General features: G+C 36.7%; 2 protein-coding genes across 3 annotated transcripts in view; both read left to right on the forward strand.

Moving 5' to 3' along the window:
- LOC112050383 (uncharacterized) overlaps positions 1-20,718 on the forward strand; it is a 249,693-nt gene that overhangs the window by 5,030 nt on the left and 223,945 nt on the right. The gene's annotated exons all lie outside the window — the stretch shown is intronic.
- Positions 11,832-14,980, forward strand: LOC128199488 (uncharacterized). Its single transcript, XM_052889363.1, has one exon. The coding sequence runs from the start codon at positions 12,617-12,619 to the stop codon at positions 14,663-14,665; it is 2,049 nt and encodes a 682-aa protein (XP_052745323.1). The 5' UTR covers positions 11,832-12,616; the 3' UTR covers positions 14,666-14,980.

Consider the following 20,718-nt stretch of genomic DNA (forward strand, 5'->3'; position numbering starts at 1 on the left):
GTGCTCAACAAAATTGTAGATCAAACAAGCAAGTTATGAATTGTAAAATTAACTTAGTTGGCAATTAACTTTGAACTTTCATTTATAAAAGCCACAATGATCATTGCTTTAATAAAAATATCAAAATTACAAATTTCGTGGTTTTTAATTTTAGTCGTACGTAGTAACTAGTACGACCTCCGTGGCGCAGTGGTATGCGCACTGGAATTACGAGACGGAGGTCCTGGGTTCGATCCCCGGCTGGGCCGACTGGCTGGTGGGAGGCTTTGGCCGTGGCCACCCTACCGAAAAAGACGTACCGCCAAGCGATTTAGCGTTCCGGTATGATGTCGTGTGGAAACCGAAAGGGTTGTGGATTTACGCCCTCCTCCTAACAAGATAGCCCGCTTCCATCTTAGACTGCATCATTACTTACCATCAGGTGAGATTGTAGTCAAGGGCTAACTTGTTAAGAATAAAAAAAAAGTTATTTTAGTACCACAACTTTATTAAGTTTATATACATACACGCATTCCACCTTGGTTTCATATCAGGATAAAAATACTATGTACAATTACAGAAAATAATATATCAATGTGGCAAATTTCATTCAAATTCAAACAACCATTTTGGAGTTATAAAGGGTGTATCTAACTTTACTTTGTTTTATATTTATTTAGAGAAATACAGTGGCGTAAAAATAAAGTTTCATTTCCATTACAATCGATAACTTCATGTGGTTTTGTTCTCACATAATAAATTGAAAGCATAAAAAAGGTTCATTTACGCTCACGACATATCGTGTCGTATAGCGAGCTTATCAGCAATCGTGTAATGTAAAATTATTCGATCGATTACCAATCAAATTATAAGAAGCAATCTCCTTTCACGTTATGAGTCAGTACTTCAGACTATTAGTGGATTAGGTTCTACTATCATGAGGGTTTTACATAACACTTGGCGGTTACGTGATCCGTAGACGTGCTACAAGCTACGTGGCTCTACGGCGTAGCATTATTACGGTGTAGAGATTTTATGCTTTGAGATTTAGTTTTTTCGTAAGAAAAACTTCATTCGTCATTTTCTATTGTCAAATAGAATTGAATATTTGTGGTTTGTATAAAATTACAAAAGCTGTATTTTTTAAACAGAGAAGCCAAACACAAAAATCACTTTTTTTAATTAATCTTTGCCTGGACGTCCATCTGTTCGCATTATATTTAAGAGCTGACGTCACACGGTTTCACCCACATAGTTCCCGTTCCCGTAAGAATACCGGGATAATAGTCTATAGCCTTCCCCGATAAATGGGCTATCTAACACTCAAAGAATTTTTCAAATCGGACCAATAGTTCACGAGATTAGCGCGTTCGACCAAACAAACAAACTTTTGAGCTTCATAATTTTAATATAGATTTAGTGTATTTCATGCAGCACAGATAAAAGCAAAGTCTAGAGAAACATTATAGTCTCGTTACATAAATATCGGATTTAATAATAATAATAATATAATAATTCATTTATTTAAAGTAACCAAGACTCATTTTGTTAGTAAAATTCTCTTATAAGTATGTTAATTGTGTATACCTAAACCTAAAAATTAGTAAATAACAATATTTCTTATTATCTATGTAAAGCACAAACTGAAAAAAAAAAAAAAATATTTTGCACAAACGGAGTCACAGGCGTCTTTTATCGATAAAAATGGATAAACTGATTGACTAACTTACATTTAACTACTAACTTACATTTAAGTCCTTGAAGTAAACCTAGTGATTTTTACTTTTTTTAACCAATTCAAAAAGGAGGAAGATCTACGCTCTTCTGTATGTATAAGCTGTATAATCATTTATTAATAAATAAAAGAAAGGATTTTCAAAATTTCAACCCTACAATAATTTAACCCAGACGAATTTTACGTATAAGATTTGGTTTATTTAACCAAAAGCATAACTTGTAGGCTTACAAGTTATACTGATTTGTATAAAACAGGTTTAATTAAAAGAATTGCATGTTTATTTGCTCACGAGTTTTAATCCTACGGTGCCACTTATACATACATACATACAAATACAAATACAAATAGCCTTTATTACTGATAATAAGATACATTTCATAATTATTATTAGTATTTTACATTTTTACATTTCATTATAATCATCATCATAATTTATAATTCAGCAAAGTAATACCCATAATGTAATTAATACTTATTTCATGCATTTAATTTTGAAGTTATTAATATTATTTTATATAGTTATTTTATAAATCAATTTATTCTACTCTTCGACATCGGTATCAGAATCATCAATTTGCCTTTTGGCATAGGCCTCCCCTAGGCTTTTCCATGTATCTCTGTTTGCAGCTTTTCTTTGCCATGTTGTTCCAGCTACTTTTCTGATATCGTCCTCTCATCTTATTTTTTGTCGTCCTTTCTTCCTTTTTCCATCTCGAGGGTACCGTTCAGTAACGTTCTTTGTCCATTTTTCCTTTTTATTTCTTATCATAAAAAAATTAAAAAAATTAAAAAAATTAAAAAAAAAAAAAAAAAAAAACAAAAAAAAATCATGATAAGAAATGATAAGACATACATACATAGCGATGAAACTAATAACACTCTTTTACGTCGTTAGTTGTAAATAATTTCAAAACTTGTACTCTAAAAAACATGCACTAGATACTAAGGTATACAAGCCCGAATAAATAGTGAGGTATTTCAGGCAGCTCGAATATACTCGATAATACACGAAGTGATTACCATTTGACCTCTGGCATCCCTACCTGTCTGTATTACCTGCAACGTACGAGGTAGACTAATATAATATGCTAAATACTAGTATGTACTTGATATCGATTGTTCCAAGGTTGTGTCGGCCTTTTGATTTCTATTTGATTTTTAACCTTAGCCAAGTGGAGTTAAACTCTCTGTCGGTTAATAATGCTTTGGTTTTCAACAGACAGGCCTTGGATTCGATTTCCATCTCGGGTCAATTTTTATACGTATTATAAAACTAGCGGACGCACGCGACTTTGTCAGCGTGGAATTCAGTTTTTCACAAATCCCGCAGGAACAATGGATTTTTCCGGGATGAAAAGTAGCCTATGTGTTAATCCAGAGTAAAATCTATTTCCATTTCAAATTTCAGCCAAATTGCTTCAGTAGCCGCAGCTTAAAAGAGGAACAAACATACTTACACACAAACTTTTTTATGCAATTTTCGCCAATAGATAGTGATTTGCGAGGAAGGTTTAAGTATATAGTTTGTTATGATTTTGTGTAAATTGGTTGAGTTATGACGATTATTGATGTAAGTATCGGCATTATTTAAAGTTGACGGCCTCCGTAGCGCAGTGATATGCGCGGTGGATTTACAAGACGGAGGTCCTGGGTTCGATCCCCGGCTGGGCAGATTGAGATATTCTTAATTTAGTTACCACCCTTCTACCACTACAGCGTTCCGGTACGATGCCGTGTAGAAACCGAAAGGGGTGTGGATTTTCATCCTCCTCCTAACAAGTTAGCCCGCTTCTATCTTAGACTGCATCATCACTTACCATCGGGTGAGTTTGTAGTCAAGGGCTAACTTGTAAAAAAAAGTTAAATCGCGGGTGAAGTCGCGGATATTTGCTAGGTTTTTTTTAAGTAAAAGAATATTTGCCTTAACTGAGGTTTTTACGCGGGTGAAGTCTTATTACAGATTTTTTTAATAAAAAAAAGGTATTTGCCATGTTATTTTATATTTATCGAAATTGGAAGTAACCCACGGCCGAAACCTCAATCGACCCAGCCGGGGTTCGAAACCAGGACCTCCGTCTTGTAAATCCACCGTGTATACCACTGCGCCACGGAGGCCATTAAATATCTCATAGTTTCATAATGTCTTTATGTACACACCGTCCTTATATTATTATAAAAGCTAATTATAAATATATTATTTAAAATAAGGTTGACCACCCGTTTGTTCACGGCCAGTAGTATGAAAATAAAAAACATTTTCTGCTTTGTGCATTAAAGTACTTAGTACTTGACTTACTTTTAAAAGCTGCTCTGTTATTCAGCTCTCTTTTATGTGTTATCCAGTATATCACAGAGGAATTACTCAGGGGGTGAATATTTAAAAAAAAAACACTTAAAATGGCCGCTAAGGGTTGGTACCCTTACGTGATTGACATACTGCCGATGCCCAAGTAACGCTTCGTTTCATCCATCCAAATGCTTACCACTAAGATATGGTAATGTTATTATGGCATACCTTCCCCTAAAATGGGATGGGATCCATGGGAAAAGTAAACCAGTTTTTTACATTTTCTACATAACACTGATTTTAATTTATTTTCATGTAAGTCCCTGTTAATTTTCAACATTGTAACTTCAATGATAGCCCACTATAAAAACAATATGAAAACAAGTTTAGGAATTTTGGATATTAGCGTTAACAAACAAACGAACAAAACGTGCCATAATCTTATCACATGCGTCTTATGTAAAAAACCTATGCTTAAAGAAAAATCCTATAAAAGTGTAAAGGATTCATCCCACTAATATTATTAAGGCGAAAGTTCGTGTGTAAGTATGTTTGCTCTTTTACTCTGCAGCTACTGAAGCGATTTGGCTGAAATATGGAATGGAAATAGATTTTACTCTGGATTAACACATAGGCTAATTGTCATCCCGGAAAATCTATGGTTCTCGCGGGATTTTTGAAAAACTGAATCCCACGCGGACGATGTCGCAGGCGACCGCCAGTTAATTATAAAACAGTGTTTATAGGCCAGTCAATGAAAACATAAATCAAGCATATTCCGGATGTCCTAAACAGCTCTGACTTTGATATATTTTTTATAAAAAATACATTAATGGGTAAAATATAAAAAAACGAATTTAACAAAAAAGAATCATCTAAATCGGAGCTGATTTTTAAAGGAAGTCGAGGGAAAATGCTCTATTGATTGGATTATTTCTGTATTAATTTAGATTCTGAAGTGAAGAGTGAGTGACTCTGTAAAGCAGATTATATCCAGAAGACCACTTGACCTAAGAATATACTAAGCGGTCATATGTTTAAAAAGAAAAAAAGCCCATTTAATCTTTGTCATTAAATAAAATTATTAAATCATTTATAATTAAAGTAATAAAATAAAATTTTACCTAACAATTTTTATCAAAATCAGCTCAATCAAATCGTGTCAAGGTGACACGCAAACGCACGTTCAGTTATAACAGGTCAACATATTTGGAACTTGGTGGTAAATGTTTAGAACATGTGATGTTGGTTCAAAATGTTTAGAACATGAAACAAAATCTATTAAAAAAGTAATAATTAAAAAAAACGCGACTGCCTTACCTGGACGGCTATTCTATAACGTTGTTTTGTACAATTCCCAAGTTCGAGTTTATCTCTATTTCTCTCTGTTTAACACGATACTATAGAAAGAGAAAGAAATTACGAATTATGCAAAACATAGTTTCAGAATAGCTCTCCGTCTCGCACCTAGTCTATGCCTCGCGTATTTTGTATAACGATTAATAAATAACGTTCTTCTAATTGTATATTTTTTTTAATATGGCCATAAAATTTTCTTTATGAGCCCGTGAATTTGGAACCCATATCAAAAAAGTTTTTTTCAAACGAGCCTAAAGCGTCTCACAGTTGTCGTGTAGGTTTTTTTAACTTCATCTATCTAAAAACACTTGGGTTAACGAATTTAACAATATCTTAATAACGTAAATTCGTTCAGCGGTTTGGAAGATATGAGGTAATCAAGAATATCACATACATACACACAAAATACGCGCGAAAAACATAACCCTTCTTGCAGTCGGGTAAAAATACTCAAAAAGAACGTTAGATTAAGCTAAAAAATAAAACATACACTTCAATTGAGAACCTCCTCCTTTTTTTGAAGTCGGTTAAAAATAGGTTAGCAACTAACTAAAAAGAGTGTGTTTCGAAAATTTGAAGATTTAAGCGGAATGTAACATAGTGGAATGCAAAGTTGCAAGAAATCCTGTTGTTTTGTTATTCTCAATGGGCGCCTGCTTGTTTTTTTTTTATTTTGAATCCCAAATAATGCCAAAAAAAGAAAAAATCACTACTGATGGAGATAATTTCATGTAAAGTATATACATACGGCTAGGGTCACGAGCAAAACTCCTTTTTTTTAATCGGTTAAAACATCATCGATATTCCTCCTTTCATACCAACTAAGTTCTATACATATGCTAAAGTAAGATGAACTTGACAATTGGAACCGTATCATAGACCGCTAGCAATTAATTCCTCGTAACCTTCAAGCAATTGACGTTACATAACACGAATACGAGTATATTGAAAGATATGGCCATGATTTTATATTGAATGTGTCAGTTTCGGTAGAAATAAATTGCTCGCTCGGCCAAGGTTGCCTAGAATACGTAAGTCGTAAACATATGTTTTCAGGCGACTTAAAAAAGGTAACATGCATCATAGGCTTCTCGTCTACTAAGCGGCCACAAACATAATTAGTCGATGGTCGTGGTCAGCTTCGGTTGGGCTGCAGCCAGATCGCCATTTCCGCTACAATCACGTCTGGTCGTGAAGCATCCAATTTGTCGGACTACTACAGTTGCCTTGTGCCCATGAAATTCATTTATTGTTTATGTCCACTAGTTCAAAATTTCACTACATTTCAAAAATACACCCAAGACTGCACAATCCTATGAAAGTAGACATGGCAAGCTAATAAGCGAGCAAAAGACCAAAAACAAAACACAAAAAAAAATTAATTTAAATTAACATTAGTTTTATGAGAGAACGTGATATGACCTCGACTTTCGTTTTGGAGGGCGTAGGTTTGAATCCCGTCCGAAACATGCATCTCAAACTTTTCAGTTATGTGCATTTTAAGAAATTAAATATCACTTGTCTCAAACGGTGAAGGAAAAACATTGTGCAAAAACCTGCATACCAGAGAATTTTCTTAATTCTCTATGTATGTGAAGTCTGCCAATCGGCATTGGGCCAGTGTGTTAGACCAAGAGACTCGTAAAATAGTTTACAAGTTAATCTTTAGTAGTATCAATTAATTAAAATTAGTATATACGTAGGTTGTTTTATGTAATACTTGCTTATCGGGTCGCATTCGCCGTCTCAGATCCATACGTAGCTTGGTCGAAATGACCAGTTGTGCCAGCCCCGTCTGTGGCTAGTTGACCGTTTTGGCCAGTGCGATTTAAATATGGTTTCTTCAATTAACCTAGTCGTTGTGGACACTGGTCGTGGTCATGGCCGCCTAGTGTGCAATGACCCTTAGGCTGAGCTTAAACATGTTGAGAGGTTCTTGATATAAGCTAAATTAAACAAACAGCTCATTAGCCCGAGTGTGGGCCATTGTTGCCCGTAGCTTAATGAGTGCAAAGAAAACTGAAACGTGTTTTCGAGTAGGAAACTGCTTATTTTCAACCGATTTTCAAGAAGGTGAACTTTCTAATAGTCGAAGAGCCCGGGATTCTAAATTTGCAGTCACTAAAGCGTCATGGAATCTGATTAGTTTTAGTACATCAGATGATAGGAAATATAAATGGCTATAATATACTTTTTTCGCTTTCAGCGGTGGGAATAAAAACTGCAGACTTACTGGAATTATCACAAAATATTAGCGATTATTTGTGACAATATTTCCTTTAAAATAAGTAAAAAATTAACCGCGCTTGTGGTTTGGATATTGAAATCTATGAGGTTTATTTTGTAATTTTGGAACCCTCCCATTCCCTCACATTACGGTTAAATCGTTAGATTTTCGAAATCCACATCTTTTAGCTATCAACTAATACATTTTATCCTTATCTGATGTGCTGGATGAATATTTTTATAGCTACTTTATTTTTTTTTGGTTGCCTTAACGTACTCACCAATATTAAATACATACTTGGTGTAGGTACTCTACAACGTGCTAGGTTTCTTGTGTTCAACTGCCGCGCTCGAGTAACTGCAAAAATTTCCTCTTCGGCTCCCCTACTATGGTTTTAAGTTTGCTTAGCTTTTAGTGATAAAATGTATAGAAAGGCACGCATACGAGTAATTTCGAAATTTAAGAAAACAAAATCATTATGATAAAACATCATCTATCTGCGAGTGGTTGCTATGCAACGATTTTTTGGTAAACGAATTTTGATGTCACAAGACTTCTTTTAAATCACAAATGGATTCATACCTGTTCGCGCGCTTAATTCATATTCGCGAACTGGTGTACGGAGAGGACACAAGAGGGCGCTGTAACTCCCAACACGTCAGATAGAATACACGTCGACTTTCAACGCGAAAAAACGCGAACAAAGAAAACGAACAATCTTTACAACGTGTACACCTTAAAACATTTATGAAGAATTAGTAAATTAGTAAAAGTATTATATTTATTGTCATATTTAATGTTACGAATTTGTGGAAAACAAAATAAACCAGTTCAAGAAAAATAGTATAGTATTTTCTTATGTGCGAACGCACATAAAGTGGCGACCGTGACAGGACTTACTGCAATCTACGGATTCGAGCGCAACCTACAACATCAGCCTAATTACGGACGAAGAAAGCGAAGAAGGAGAATCTACAGGAATCTGCGTGGGTTTTGCCAGCAAAAGAGTGAGCCTGTTCCATTTTATTCCTTCCCTAATCGCACTTTGTCACTTCATACCTAATAGCAAAATCTATGCCTAATTCTTCCTAATACCTAACTACTTGCTATACTTACAGGTTGCCTAAAGCCTATTTTGCATTTAATGCGTCTATTTTGCGGCTAGTAAGTTGAGCAAACGATATTTAAGGTGCCTAAATATCAAACACACTTTGTAAATGAACCAACTATTCAATTGTATAACCTAAAACGTACCTACCTACTACTTGCTTGCTTACAAGTTGCCTAAATCCTATTATTGCATTTAATGCGCCTATTTTGCGGCTTGAAAGTTAAACAAACTAAAGTTAAGGTGCCAACTATCAAATACAATTTGTAAACTATTAAATTTTTGTACCTAAAACGTAGTTACTTACCCAAGTTTGATTCTTGTAAACAACTATCCTATTATTTTAATTCGCTTGCTTGCCCACATTATTCGTGCACAATATAATTCCATTTTCACTTATTTCAATCGAAACATAACTATTATAGCTAAATTCATCCCAATTGCATTATTTACAACTTCATACGTTCCCTATAGCTTTGTCTTGAATACCTACTACTATTAGTCGATATACAAAGCTGTGCAACATTCTATTCCAGCGACAGCTGCACAGCGTGAACGGGGTATAAGGTTGTCATCCATCCCGTGTCCGCGCGTGCACTGCTGCAGGCCAGCAACTGCCGGTGCGCTCCACCCCGCCGCCTCCCGCGCAGCCACTCCGGCTAACGGTAACATCAGACTACGAAGCGACGAGCGTATGCAATTTTATGTCATTTTAAAACAGCTGATTTCGTTCACCTATTCATTATTATCGGTGCGTTGACCTCGCGTCATGGAGTACAAATCTTTAAACCTAAAGCGCGCGTCTATTAAAGGCCGTGTAACTAAATTTACTAATCAGTTGGATGATTTAAAGGGCTACAAACTTACTCCTACCGAGATCAACGTACTAAATCAAAGATTAGCAAAAATCGAAGCGCTTTTTGTTGAGTTCGATGGCGTGCAAAATCAAATCGAGTGTTTGGATGAAGACAATTTAAGTTCCGAGTTAGACACTAGGGAGGCTATCGAACAAACATTTCATACTTCAATAGCCGCGGCTCAGATGATTATATCAGAGCACACTACCTCAAAAAAGTTATCAGCGTCATTCAATGTCAGCCACAGCTCCGCGATAGCTGATGAAGATGATCACGAAGTCATCGGATTCCGTTTGCCTGTAATTAAAATCAATAATTTCGATGGTACTTACTACAAATGGCTGGAATTCCGGGACACTTTCAGTTCGTTGATTCATAATAATTCTAGAATTAAAAATGTACACAAATTTCATTACCTTAATTCTTATTTGGAGGGCGAAGCAGCTCGAGTGATCAGCAATATTGAGGTGACCGATAATAATTATCCTGATGCGTGGAATTTATTATGTGAGCGCTATAGTAATGTGCGTCAGTTAATAAACAATCATATAAAAATGTTATTTAACATCGAACAGGCGCGTGAGTCGGACAAATCTTTGAGATTTATCGTAGATCACGTCACAAAAAACTTACGTGCTCTTAATACATTGAAACAACCAACCGAACATTGGGATTCATTGATCATTTATTTGGTTTCAGCGAAGTTAGACAATAACACTCGATTTAAGTGGGAGGAATTTATTCAAAACAATGTGAGTTATTCGGAGATGCCTACGTTAGAAATGTTTTTGAATTTTTTGAAAGGTCGTGCGGACGTCCTCGAATCAGTCTTCCGCAGTAAGCAAGACTCAAGCAAGGTGAATAAGCCGCCTCCGAATTCCTCACATACGAGTAGCAACAACAATAAACCTCACAATACTACAAGATCGTTTATCGCTGAAAAGGGAAACATATCAACAACTACAACGAGTTATAGGTGCGCCGTATGTAACGATAACCACCGAATCTATGAATGTCCCAAATTTCTATCAAAATCGGTTGACGAGAAAATTAAAATGGTAGCCAAATTAAAGTTGTGTACCAACTGCTTACGCAGTCATAGCCAACGTAATTGCAGACTTCCTGGTACTTGCAGGAACTGTCGAGAGAGGCACAACACGATACTCTGCCAGTCTAACAATTCGAAAATCGATAAATCCGATTCTGAGCCAGTCGCGATGTCAGCTACCACTTCGTCTGAAACTTTATTGTGTACAGCATTGGTTGATGTTATAAATCCTAAAACTAACAAAACTATAACCACCAAGGCCCTTCTAGATAGTGGAAGTCAATGCACATTTATAACGCAGAAATTAAAAGAAGATTTAAATTTAAACACATTACATTCTAGCACACATAACGTTTTAGGTATAGGCAACATACCATTAAAGCTCGGCGCTGAACGGTGCGAGATTCGCCTTCAGTCCAAGCTGAGTGCATTTAATTCAATTTTGTCCTGCTTAGTTATCCCAAAAATAGCAGGCAAAATACCTAAGTCTTTTATAGACACTACACACTTAAACTTAAAGTCATATGAGCTTGCAGACCCCAGCTTTTTTGAGCCTGCTGAAATAGGATTACTCCTCGGTGCTGACGTCTTTTGGGATTTAATATTGTCCAAACAGCACTCTTTAGGAAAGGGTAATCCTATTCTACGTCAGTCTAAACTAGGCTGGCTCATCGCAGGTCCCATGCACTACCCTCATGACAACAACAAAAATTCATTTCAATGTCACTATGCTAATGTAGCCAATAATAATGAACTCAATAGCTGCTTAGTCGATTTACACAGTGACTTGAAAAGGTTTTGGGAATTGGAAAGCTTACAACAAAAACCCTTACTTACCGATACAGAGAAAGATTGCGAACAGCACTTCTTAAAACACACAACACGAAGTAACGATGGGCGTTTTTGTGTTAAACTTCCGCTCACTGACAACCCGGAACGTCTAGGAGACTCTTATCACATGGCAAAAAGGAGATTTTTAAATCTAGAACGTAGATTTTGTAAGCAACCTGAGCTTAAAAACGCTTACGTAGATTTTATAAATGAGTATGCTAACCTAGGACATCTTTCAGTTTCACAAGTCGACCGACCTGAGGGAGGCTATTTTATTCCGCATCATGCTGTCCTCCGCGATAGCGAATCGACACGGCTTCGCGTGGTATATGACGCATCAGCGCGTACGGGAATATATAATATGTCAATAAACGACATACAAATGGTAGGTCCTACGATTCAAGACTCACTTTTTAATATTTTAATTAGATTCCGTCAGTATCGTTATGTATTATCAGCCGATATTGAAAAGATGTACAGACAGATTTTAGTGCATGAGTCTGATCAAAATTTGCAGCTTATACTATGGCGTGATTCGGAAGATAAACCTTTACAAACTCTCAGGCTTAAAACGGTTACTTACGGTTTCGCTAGTGCAAGTTTTCTTGCAACGCGCTGCCTCTGGCAAGTCGGGGAAGAGTGTGATGACCTTGTCACGAAAAACATTATACAAACCGACTTTTATGTCGACGATCTATTGACAGGTCATGATAACAAGGACGATCTTCGCCATATCCAGCAGTCTGTTTCCGAAACCTAGCTAAGGCAGGCTTTAACTTGCGCAAGTACCGATCTAATCTACCATCTTTACTATCGTCAGAGACAATTCAATCTAACGGTAATCTCGTAATTAGTGAAACTACTAATACCCTAGGTCTAAGCTGGGACCCTAATCAGGATATTTTGAAATTTCCCTTAAATATAAATATTCCCGTATCAGTCACCAAGCGTACTATTCTTTCTTCCACTTTCAAGCTATTTGACCCTTTGGGCCTCCTATCTTTGTGCACTATCGTTCCCAAAATTTTGATTCAAACCCTATGGTCTCTAAAACTTGACTGGGATGATCCAGCCCCCAAAGAAGTGGTCAAATCATGGAAGACTTTCACAGATGGTCTTCAATCTATTTCTTCTTTGGCTATTCCTAGGCTGACTTTAATTTCAAACCCAATTAGTATCGAAATGCATTGTTTCTGCGATGCTTCCCAACGCGCCTATGGTGCCTGCATCTACCTTCGATCTATGGATCAACAGGGACAGGTACGTGTAAACTTGCTTTGCGCTAAATCACGCGTTGCTCCCGCTTCCTCACCTACAACAATTCCTCGTCTCGAACTTTCGGGCGCTCTACTCGCTGCCGAAATGAGTTCGACCGTAATACAAGCTTTACGTTGTAAAATAGCACGTATTGTGTATTGGACCGACTCAAGTATTGTATTAGCTTGGTTACGAGTTGGCTCTAAAAACCTTAAAACCTTTGTGGCTAATAGAGTCGCCACTATCCGAGAGCTAACTGAGACTACTTCATGGCATCACGTTTCCACAAGTCACAATCCAGCTGATTTAGTATCCCGCGGCGTTGATCCAAAGGAGGTTGCGAATTGCGATCTGTGGTGGCATGGACCCGCCTTTCTATCTTTGTCGGAGTCCCAGTGGCCTCTATCTCAGTTTCAGCCTAATATTAAGACGAGCGACTTGCCAGAGGTTAAAGCTCATGTTGCAGAAACAACTGATGCAGAAATCTCCAGTTTTAATATTGAACGATATTCTAAATTAAAAACACTACAATACATATTCGGTTACGTTAATAGATTTTTACACAACTGTCAAAACACAAAAAATAAACTTAGCGGATCCTTATCAGCTTCTGAGCTTACTAATGCGTTGAATAAATTAATATACATTTCCCAATTAGAATCATTTCCTAAAGAATATGACGCATTAATAAAGAAAAGGTCTTTAAATCCGAAATCAAATATTGTTTCTCTTAATCCTTTTATTCACGAAGGAATAATTAGAGTAGGCGGACGCATACAAGCCTCAGACTACGCCTTCGATATGAAACATCCCATGTTGTTAAGTGTTAAGCATCATTTAACGAAACTTTTATTTGAACAGGAACATCTCAAACTGATGCATGCTGGTCCACAGGCTCTGCTAGCATCTATCAGAACTCGCTTCTGGCCTATTAATGGCAGAAACCTAGCGCGACGTACCGTCTTAAATTGCATCGTTTGTAGGCGTTTCCAAGGGCGATCAAGTAAAAATATCATGGGCAACTTACCTTCGGATAGACTAACGCCAGATTTTCCTTTCCTTGTCGTAGGCTGCGACTTCGCTGGGCCATATATGATCACGGATCGCAAGGGTCGTGGTTGCAAAATTACCAAATGCTACTTGTGCGTTTTTATTTGTTTTAAGTATAAATGCGTACATTTAGAGGTTGTTTCAGAACTAAGTAAAAATGCCTTCATCCAAACGCTAAATAGATTAATAGCACGCAGAGGTCGTCCAAAGGTCATTCACAGTGACAACGCCACAAATTTTACGTCAGCTGCAAAGGAAATCCAGCAATTCTTTAGCTCGAATAATAAAGCGATCAAAGATTTTGCCGCCAACGAAGGCATCGATTTTTGCTTCTCTCCACCATACGCACCTCACTTCAACGGTCTGATGGAAGCCGGCGTCAAGTCCGCAAAATTCCACTTAAATAGGATATTAGGAAACAACCACCTGACTTTTGAGGAACTAACGTCCTTATTTACGCAAATAGAGGCAATCCTGAATAGCCGTCCTCTTTATCCCTTAAGCTCTTCACCTCACGATTACTATCCCCTCACTCCAGGCCATTTTTTAATTGGTAGACCCTTAACTTCACTGCCTTCTCCTAATCTTGAACACGCTAATTTCAATCGTCTCGACAGATTCCAGCGAGTAGAACAAATGCGACAAAATTTCTGGAAACGCTGGAGCTTGGAGTACATCTCTGAATTACAAGCAAGAGCAAAATGGCGCGGAAAGTCTATCGAGCTTCAGGTGGACGACTTGGTTGTGCTCAAAGAGGAAAACCTACCACCCCTCTACTGGCGCTTGGGGCGCATAGAGCGACTTTATCCTGGAGACGACGGGGTGCCACGAGTTGCAGACGTCAGAACTTCAAAGGGAATCGTGCGCCGCGCATTAAACCGAATTTGCGTGTTGCGCCACAATCTCTCTTCTGAGAAGCTTTAGCTTCTGACGCAGCTTCCCAGGGCCGGGTGTATGTTCGCGCGCTTAATTCATATTCGCGAACTGGTGTACGGAGAGGACACAAGAGGGCGCTGTAACTCCCAACACGTCAGATAGAATACACGTCGACTTTCAACGCGAAAAAACGCGAACAAAGAAAACGAACAATCTTTACAACGTGTACACCTTAAAACATTTATGAAGAATTAGTAAATTAGTAAAAGTATTATATTTATTGTCATATTTAATGTTACGAATTTGTGGAAAACAAAATAAACCAGTTCAAGAAAAATAGTATAGTATTTTCTTATGTGCGAACGCACAATACCTACTACTGCATTCAAAGCCAAGCCTCTATCTAAATAGAACATCTATATTGATATATATTCACACATACATAAACGTTTACAGTCCTTCTTTGAAGTCGGTAAATGAATTTAAAACGTAATTTTCCGAAGACAGTTAAGAAATTAAAGTTTTTTCAACGTCTGAAATTTGTTGAACAAAATTCCACTAAATATCGACAAGTTTTGATAAATTACGAAGTTTTCGTATTACTTTAACTTGTCAAATATTAATTTGACACAACAAAGCCGGGGACGACATTCGGCTGTCGAGAAGTCAAAGTTAAAATATTTGTTTTTGGCAAAAGTTATATTATCGTCAAAGGACGGATTTTTAATAATTCTGTCTAAAACGTACACGTAAAGTTAATTATGTACGAGGTTTTTCTTTTAGATGTATGTTGGGAAACACATTTTTCATAAATCTTAGTACTTTTTAAGAATATTAGTCCTATTTTGTAACTGCTTCCTTGCTCTAGTTAGCTCTGGCTTCGGATAGGTATTGGGTTCGGATAGGTTTGTGTCAACCTTTCAAAAAATTCTCAGTGTAAGTTCTCAACCTGTAGGTACTTGTAATCATCAAACTGCGTGGTCTAAGCTATGCTTTTTGATATTGGATAGAAGCAGGCGTTACTTTGCGGAAGTTCATCATGATTATATAATGATTTATTTATTTTGCTATCATCCGCGAAAATTCGGCGAACCCATGCGACAACGTCACCCAGGTCCGACAAAATACTCTCTACGTACGTTTCACCCCGAAACCGGAGCATCCTCAGGAGATGTTGACTCTACAACGTGCAATTGCAACTATGCTTTTTGAGTTAATATTATATTGAGAAAAATAAAAAATCATACCTATGAGGCAAAACCAAAACTAAAAGGCAAAAAATAACATCGTACCTATGTCCTTTTTATTTAATTAGTTTGAAGACGGTGTCATGCCAAATAGGCTCTTAAAGTTCATTTTGTTTTTTTGGCACCTCCTTCAAACCAATAGAAAGGACGTACGACGTTATTTTTCGCTTTATATAGAGTAATTCATCGTTGCACTCGGTTAAATTTTTTTTATTAAAAATATTTTTTTTTGTTTTTAGTGTATAATGTCATAGAATGGGCAATTTCATTCACTTATTTTAGTTAATTTGATTTTAACTAAAAACTGCTGAAACTATTTTCGTGAAAATTAACTTATCTGGAAGTAAGAGTACTTCAATCGAAAAATTATTTTCAAAATTGTTTAATAAATGACGAAGTTATGAGGTAACAAACATAAAAAAAAACATACGCATCGAGCTAAGAAGTTCCTCCTTTTTTTGAAGTCGGTAAAGAATACATTAAAACTGTTGTCAATTTTCAAACGAAACCGCTGCAAATACATAAGAAATAAATAAATAACAAAGGCAGCAAACAAACATGAAATATAGAATGCTATTCACGATATTGCAAACTTTCAAAACTACCCTCTCACTAGCACTTTACGGAAAATCAATATACATCAAAGGTCTGGTAATTTTCCCTTACTGGACTATAAATAAAAAATGGCTGACTTCCGGCACGCACTGGCCCTCACAACTATCGGGGTTTCAGAGCGGCTATAAACACATTAAACTACAAGGCCTCGTTATGGTGGCAACACATGTTTAATAAACCACTCTAAACTATGAATTAAGCGATTTTGATAATCACCAATATTTCATAACGCAGTCAAGGCGGATTTATATTTGCATGACGTGACGCTACGTGTCGTGTCATGACGTGATGGCAAACGTGTTTTCATTAATTTAGCAGGATTTATATTTGTCTGACGTGTCGTGTCGTGACGCATCAGAACAGAATCGGTATCATAAATTTTATATGACAACGTTTACACTTATGTGTTGTAACATGTCGTGATGGCTTCTGATGTGCCGCATACAAAATGTATGATACCGATTCTGTTCTGATGCGTCACGACATGACACGACAGACAAATATAAATCTGGCTTAAGGCGGATTTATATTTGGCTAACGTGAGGCCACGTGTCGTGTCATGACGTCATGGCAAGTGTTTACATTAATATGTTCTGACGCATCAGGACAATGTTTTGAATCAATACAGCCGCAGCCGATGCTGACAGCGTCACAACACAGCACTGCCGCACGCGCATATTAAGCCGGATTTATATTTGTCTGACGTGTCGTGTTGTGACGCATCAGAAGAGAATTGTTATTGTTATCGCCGTGTTGCAACGACGGCTTTAGAGTGGGAGTGTTAGATATCCGTCAAAGGCGCTTTTAACCCTACACACATTGTTCACAAGTGTGTGACTTCACTCAAGGTCATTCTCTGCCATTCTAGGGTCTTATTTTGGTTACAGTTTGATTTTAATTAAGTTGTCCTGACATGTTGTGAATAACATAACCTTTGTTTGACATTAGTTTTCTTATTTTTGTAATCACCTCTGCTAAAAGCATCATATATTTTGTATGCGGCACGACAGACGCAGAATCAGACGACATGTCATAACACATAAGTGTAAACGTTGCCATACAAAATGTATGATATCGATTCTGTTCTGATACGTCACGACACGATACGTCAGACAAATATAATTCCGCCTTTATTCAATATCAATATATTTTTTATATTTTGCTGAATAAAAAAAAATACAACTATTAGGTACTTGTACTTATGCGTAGCGTTGAGAATGGTCGATGTATCACAGTAGACGTTACTTTAATGAAGTGTTAAAGGTGTGATTCTATCATTATATTTACGTATAATTCATAATTAAACGTACATTTTTATTACATAATAGTTCCCGTTTAACAATTCTCTGTTCAAAGCCAAGAATTACTAAATAAATCTACCAAAGTTTATTTATTTATTTTTAATTTAGCAATCATAATTATTAATATATTAATACCAATACATATAATAGAAATAAAATTGAAATGTCTGTCTGTGATTTTATGTTTTACAAGTTAGCCATTGACTACAATCTCACCTGATGATAAGTGATGATGCAATCTAAGATGGAAGCGGGTTAACTAGGAGGAGGATGAAATTCCACACCCCTTTCGGTTTCTACACGACATCGTACCGGAACGCTAAATCGCTTGGTACGTCTTTGCCAGTAGGGTGGTAACTAGCCACGGCTGATGCCTCCCACGAGCCAAAACTACTTATCACCGCTTCTTTTTCTTTTACCACTAGAAAGCCACATCATTTGTGAATGTCATAAGCTATAATTTATTTTTATATTCACCCTTAAAAAAAATAAGAACTACGCGGGTGAAACCATGGCGTTTTGGCTAGTATAACGAGTAGCTAATAAAAGTAGATCATTGATTAAAACAAGTCTTAATACGTTAGCGATCGTGCAAATTGAATAAACTGGCATCCGTCCAAAATGATATTCACATCTTTGCCAATTTTCGGATATTAATGCCAGCTGAGAATGTTTTACTTTGAAAAATGTTACAAAGATGAAAAACAAATGAGAAAACTTCATAATTGTACGCCTTTTAATGAAATTCCCTCTAAATAGGCGAAGTTTAAAAAAAAAAAACAAAAGTACGTAACGACAATTCCACACAAAAAAGTTAAATGGCGTATTACGAATTCGCTTTCTTTAATTCCCGTTATATTAACGCCGCCTCTACGAATTTTACTTAAACAATTGTACGCCTATTTTTTTTAATTTCACTTAAATTATTTTATTACAGTAAAAGTGGAAAGGTCTTTCTGGGAATTAAATAAATTAAGTTAAAGTCAAAAGCTAGCGGAGTATGAATGTAATCGTACTTAACTATGTAGCATCATCATTATTAACCCATATTCGGCTCACTGCTGAGCTCGAGTCTCCTCTTAGAATGAGAAGGGTTAGGCCAATTGTCCACCACGCTGGCCCAATGCGGATGCAGACTTCATATACGCAGATAATTAAGAAAATTCTCTGTTAAGCAGGTTTCTTCACGATGTTTTTGAGACATGTGATATTTAATTTCTTTAAATGCAAACAACTCAAAAGCTGGAGGTGCATACCCCAGACCGGATTCGAACCCACACCTTCCGGAATCGGAGGCGGACGCCATATCCATCGGGCTATCACTGCTATGTAGTATGGGCTGACTAAAACCACGTTTTATAAAAGAATAGCTTGGCAACTTCGTCCGTAACACTCCCGATGGCCCGCGTGGGCATCGCACGTGGGGGGCGTGTAGCGATGAATGAAAAACCCACGACAGATGCAACTCCCCCGCACGCGCATTTTCACACCCGCCCAGTCTTACCCCCGACGCCTGCATATCATGTATAATCAACGAACTTGCCAGACTTATAGGTAGCTGGCAAATGACAATTACACCTACATTCTCCTTTGCACACCGTGTGCAGTTTGATCCGATTTAAAAGGTAGGATAGCTTAGGGGTAGGCAAGGGCAGGGTAGAGTAGGGATAGGGTAAGCGTAGGGTAGGGGTATGTTAGGGTAGAGATATAGAAGTAAGTGTACATAAGTCAAAGCGAAACTTGACCGGGTCCGCTAGTGTAATATAAGCATGCAATAAAAAGTTTATTATATATATTTTTTTAATACAATTTTAATAACGTCATGTCACGAGTCCAGGCCACATTTGTAACGTTTAAATTTTAATAGCTATTTGCCTTAACTGAGGGTTGACTATTAATTATGTAAATAGTTGAATTAGTAATTTTATTGTTTCTTGCTTGGATTGTTATTTGAGAAAGCTTTCATTATTACAATTGCTGAAAGCTCTACTTACTAAATAATTAGCATTTTAAATTGGTTTCTTTGCTCAGTTTATTGCAGGTATTTATTTATATAGTGTTCGAAAAACTTTATCCATTTAAACTGTTAAATCTTTTTAGGGTTCCGTAGTTAAGACGGTATCGTTCAGTGTATAACTCGTGCGCATTAACTTGACACCTGGCTATCAAATACATCCATACAAACACAGTATAAACATCATTCGAGCCAGCTAGGCTATTCTGTAACGATATTTTAATAACTTGCAAGTGCGAGTTTCGAATTTATCTCTGTCTCACTCTGTTTAACACGATACTATAGAAAGAGAAAGATAGCGGTGAATTCGAAATTCGCACTTGCTAGTTATACTACCATGCCATATCATTAGAGAATCGCCGTGCTGGGGTCACTATAATCTGCACGAGCTGTATATTTTCTACATCAGTCTGTACGTCTCATCTTAAAGATTCTCAGAACGAAAATACTGAAAATTAGTAAGTATGTGTAACCCTACTTTTTTGCTAGAATCAAGTGCCCCCTTTCTTGTTCATGGTTGATTCTGGATGGAGGAAAAATTCAAAAATAATGTTTAAAATAGGTAAGACTATCACAGTTAGGTTAAACAAGCTAACGAGTAATAAACTAGTTACTATGTGTGGATCCCTACACTGCGCTTTCGGCGGCTTTTTAATTCTCATAGATGTAAAATAAGTATGTATATTTTGTACTACAATATGTCAACAGTTAGACCTGCTTGCCTATTCACTATTTTGGTCTTCATTATCAACCTATTAAAATGAACATCAAATCAATTGACAAAATGTCATTTACCTACTGTGTGATATCCATCTGTAAGCACCGGATGACATTTTTACATCTCAATCTCAATTTCGTCTATGTCAACTAGCATACATAATAATAAGATAGTGAATAAGCCTGGTGAATGGACAAATAAACCTC

The sequence above is a fragment of the Bicyclus anynana genome, chromosome 25, assembly GCF_947172395.1.
Source record: "Bicyclus anynana chromosome 25, ilBicAnyn1.1, whole genome shotgun sequence".
In the NCBI taxonomy this organism is placed as follows: Eukaryota; Metazoa; Arthropoda; class Insecta; order Lepidoptera; family Nymphalidae; genus Bicyclus; species Bicyclus anynana.

Coding starts and splice junctions, on each gene's coding strand:
- LOC128199488 (XM_052889363.1), top strand. CDS start 12,617: ATGCATTGTTTCTGCGATGCTTCCCAACGCGCCTATGGTGCCTGCATC.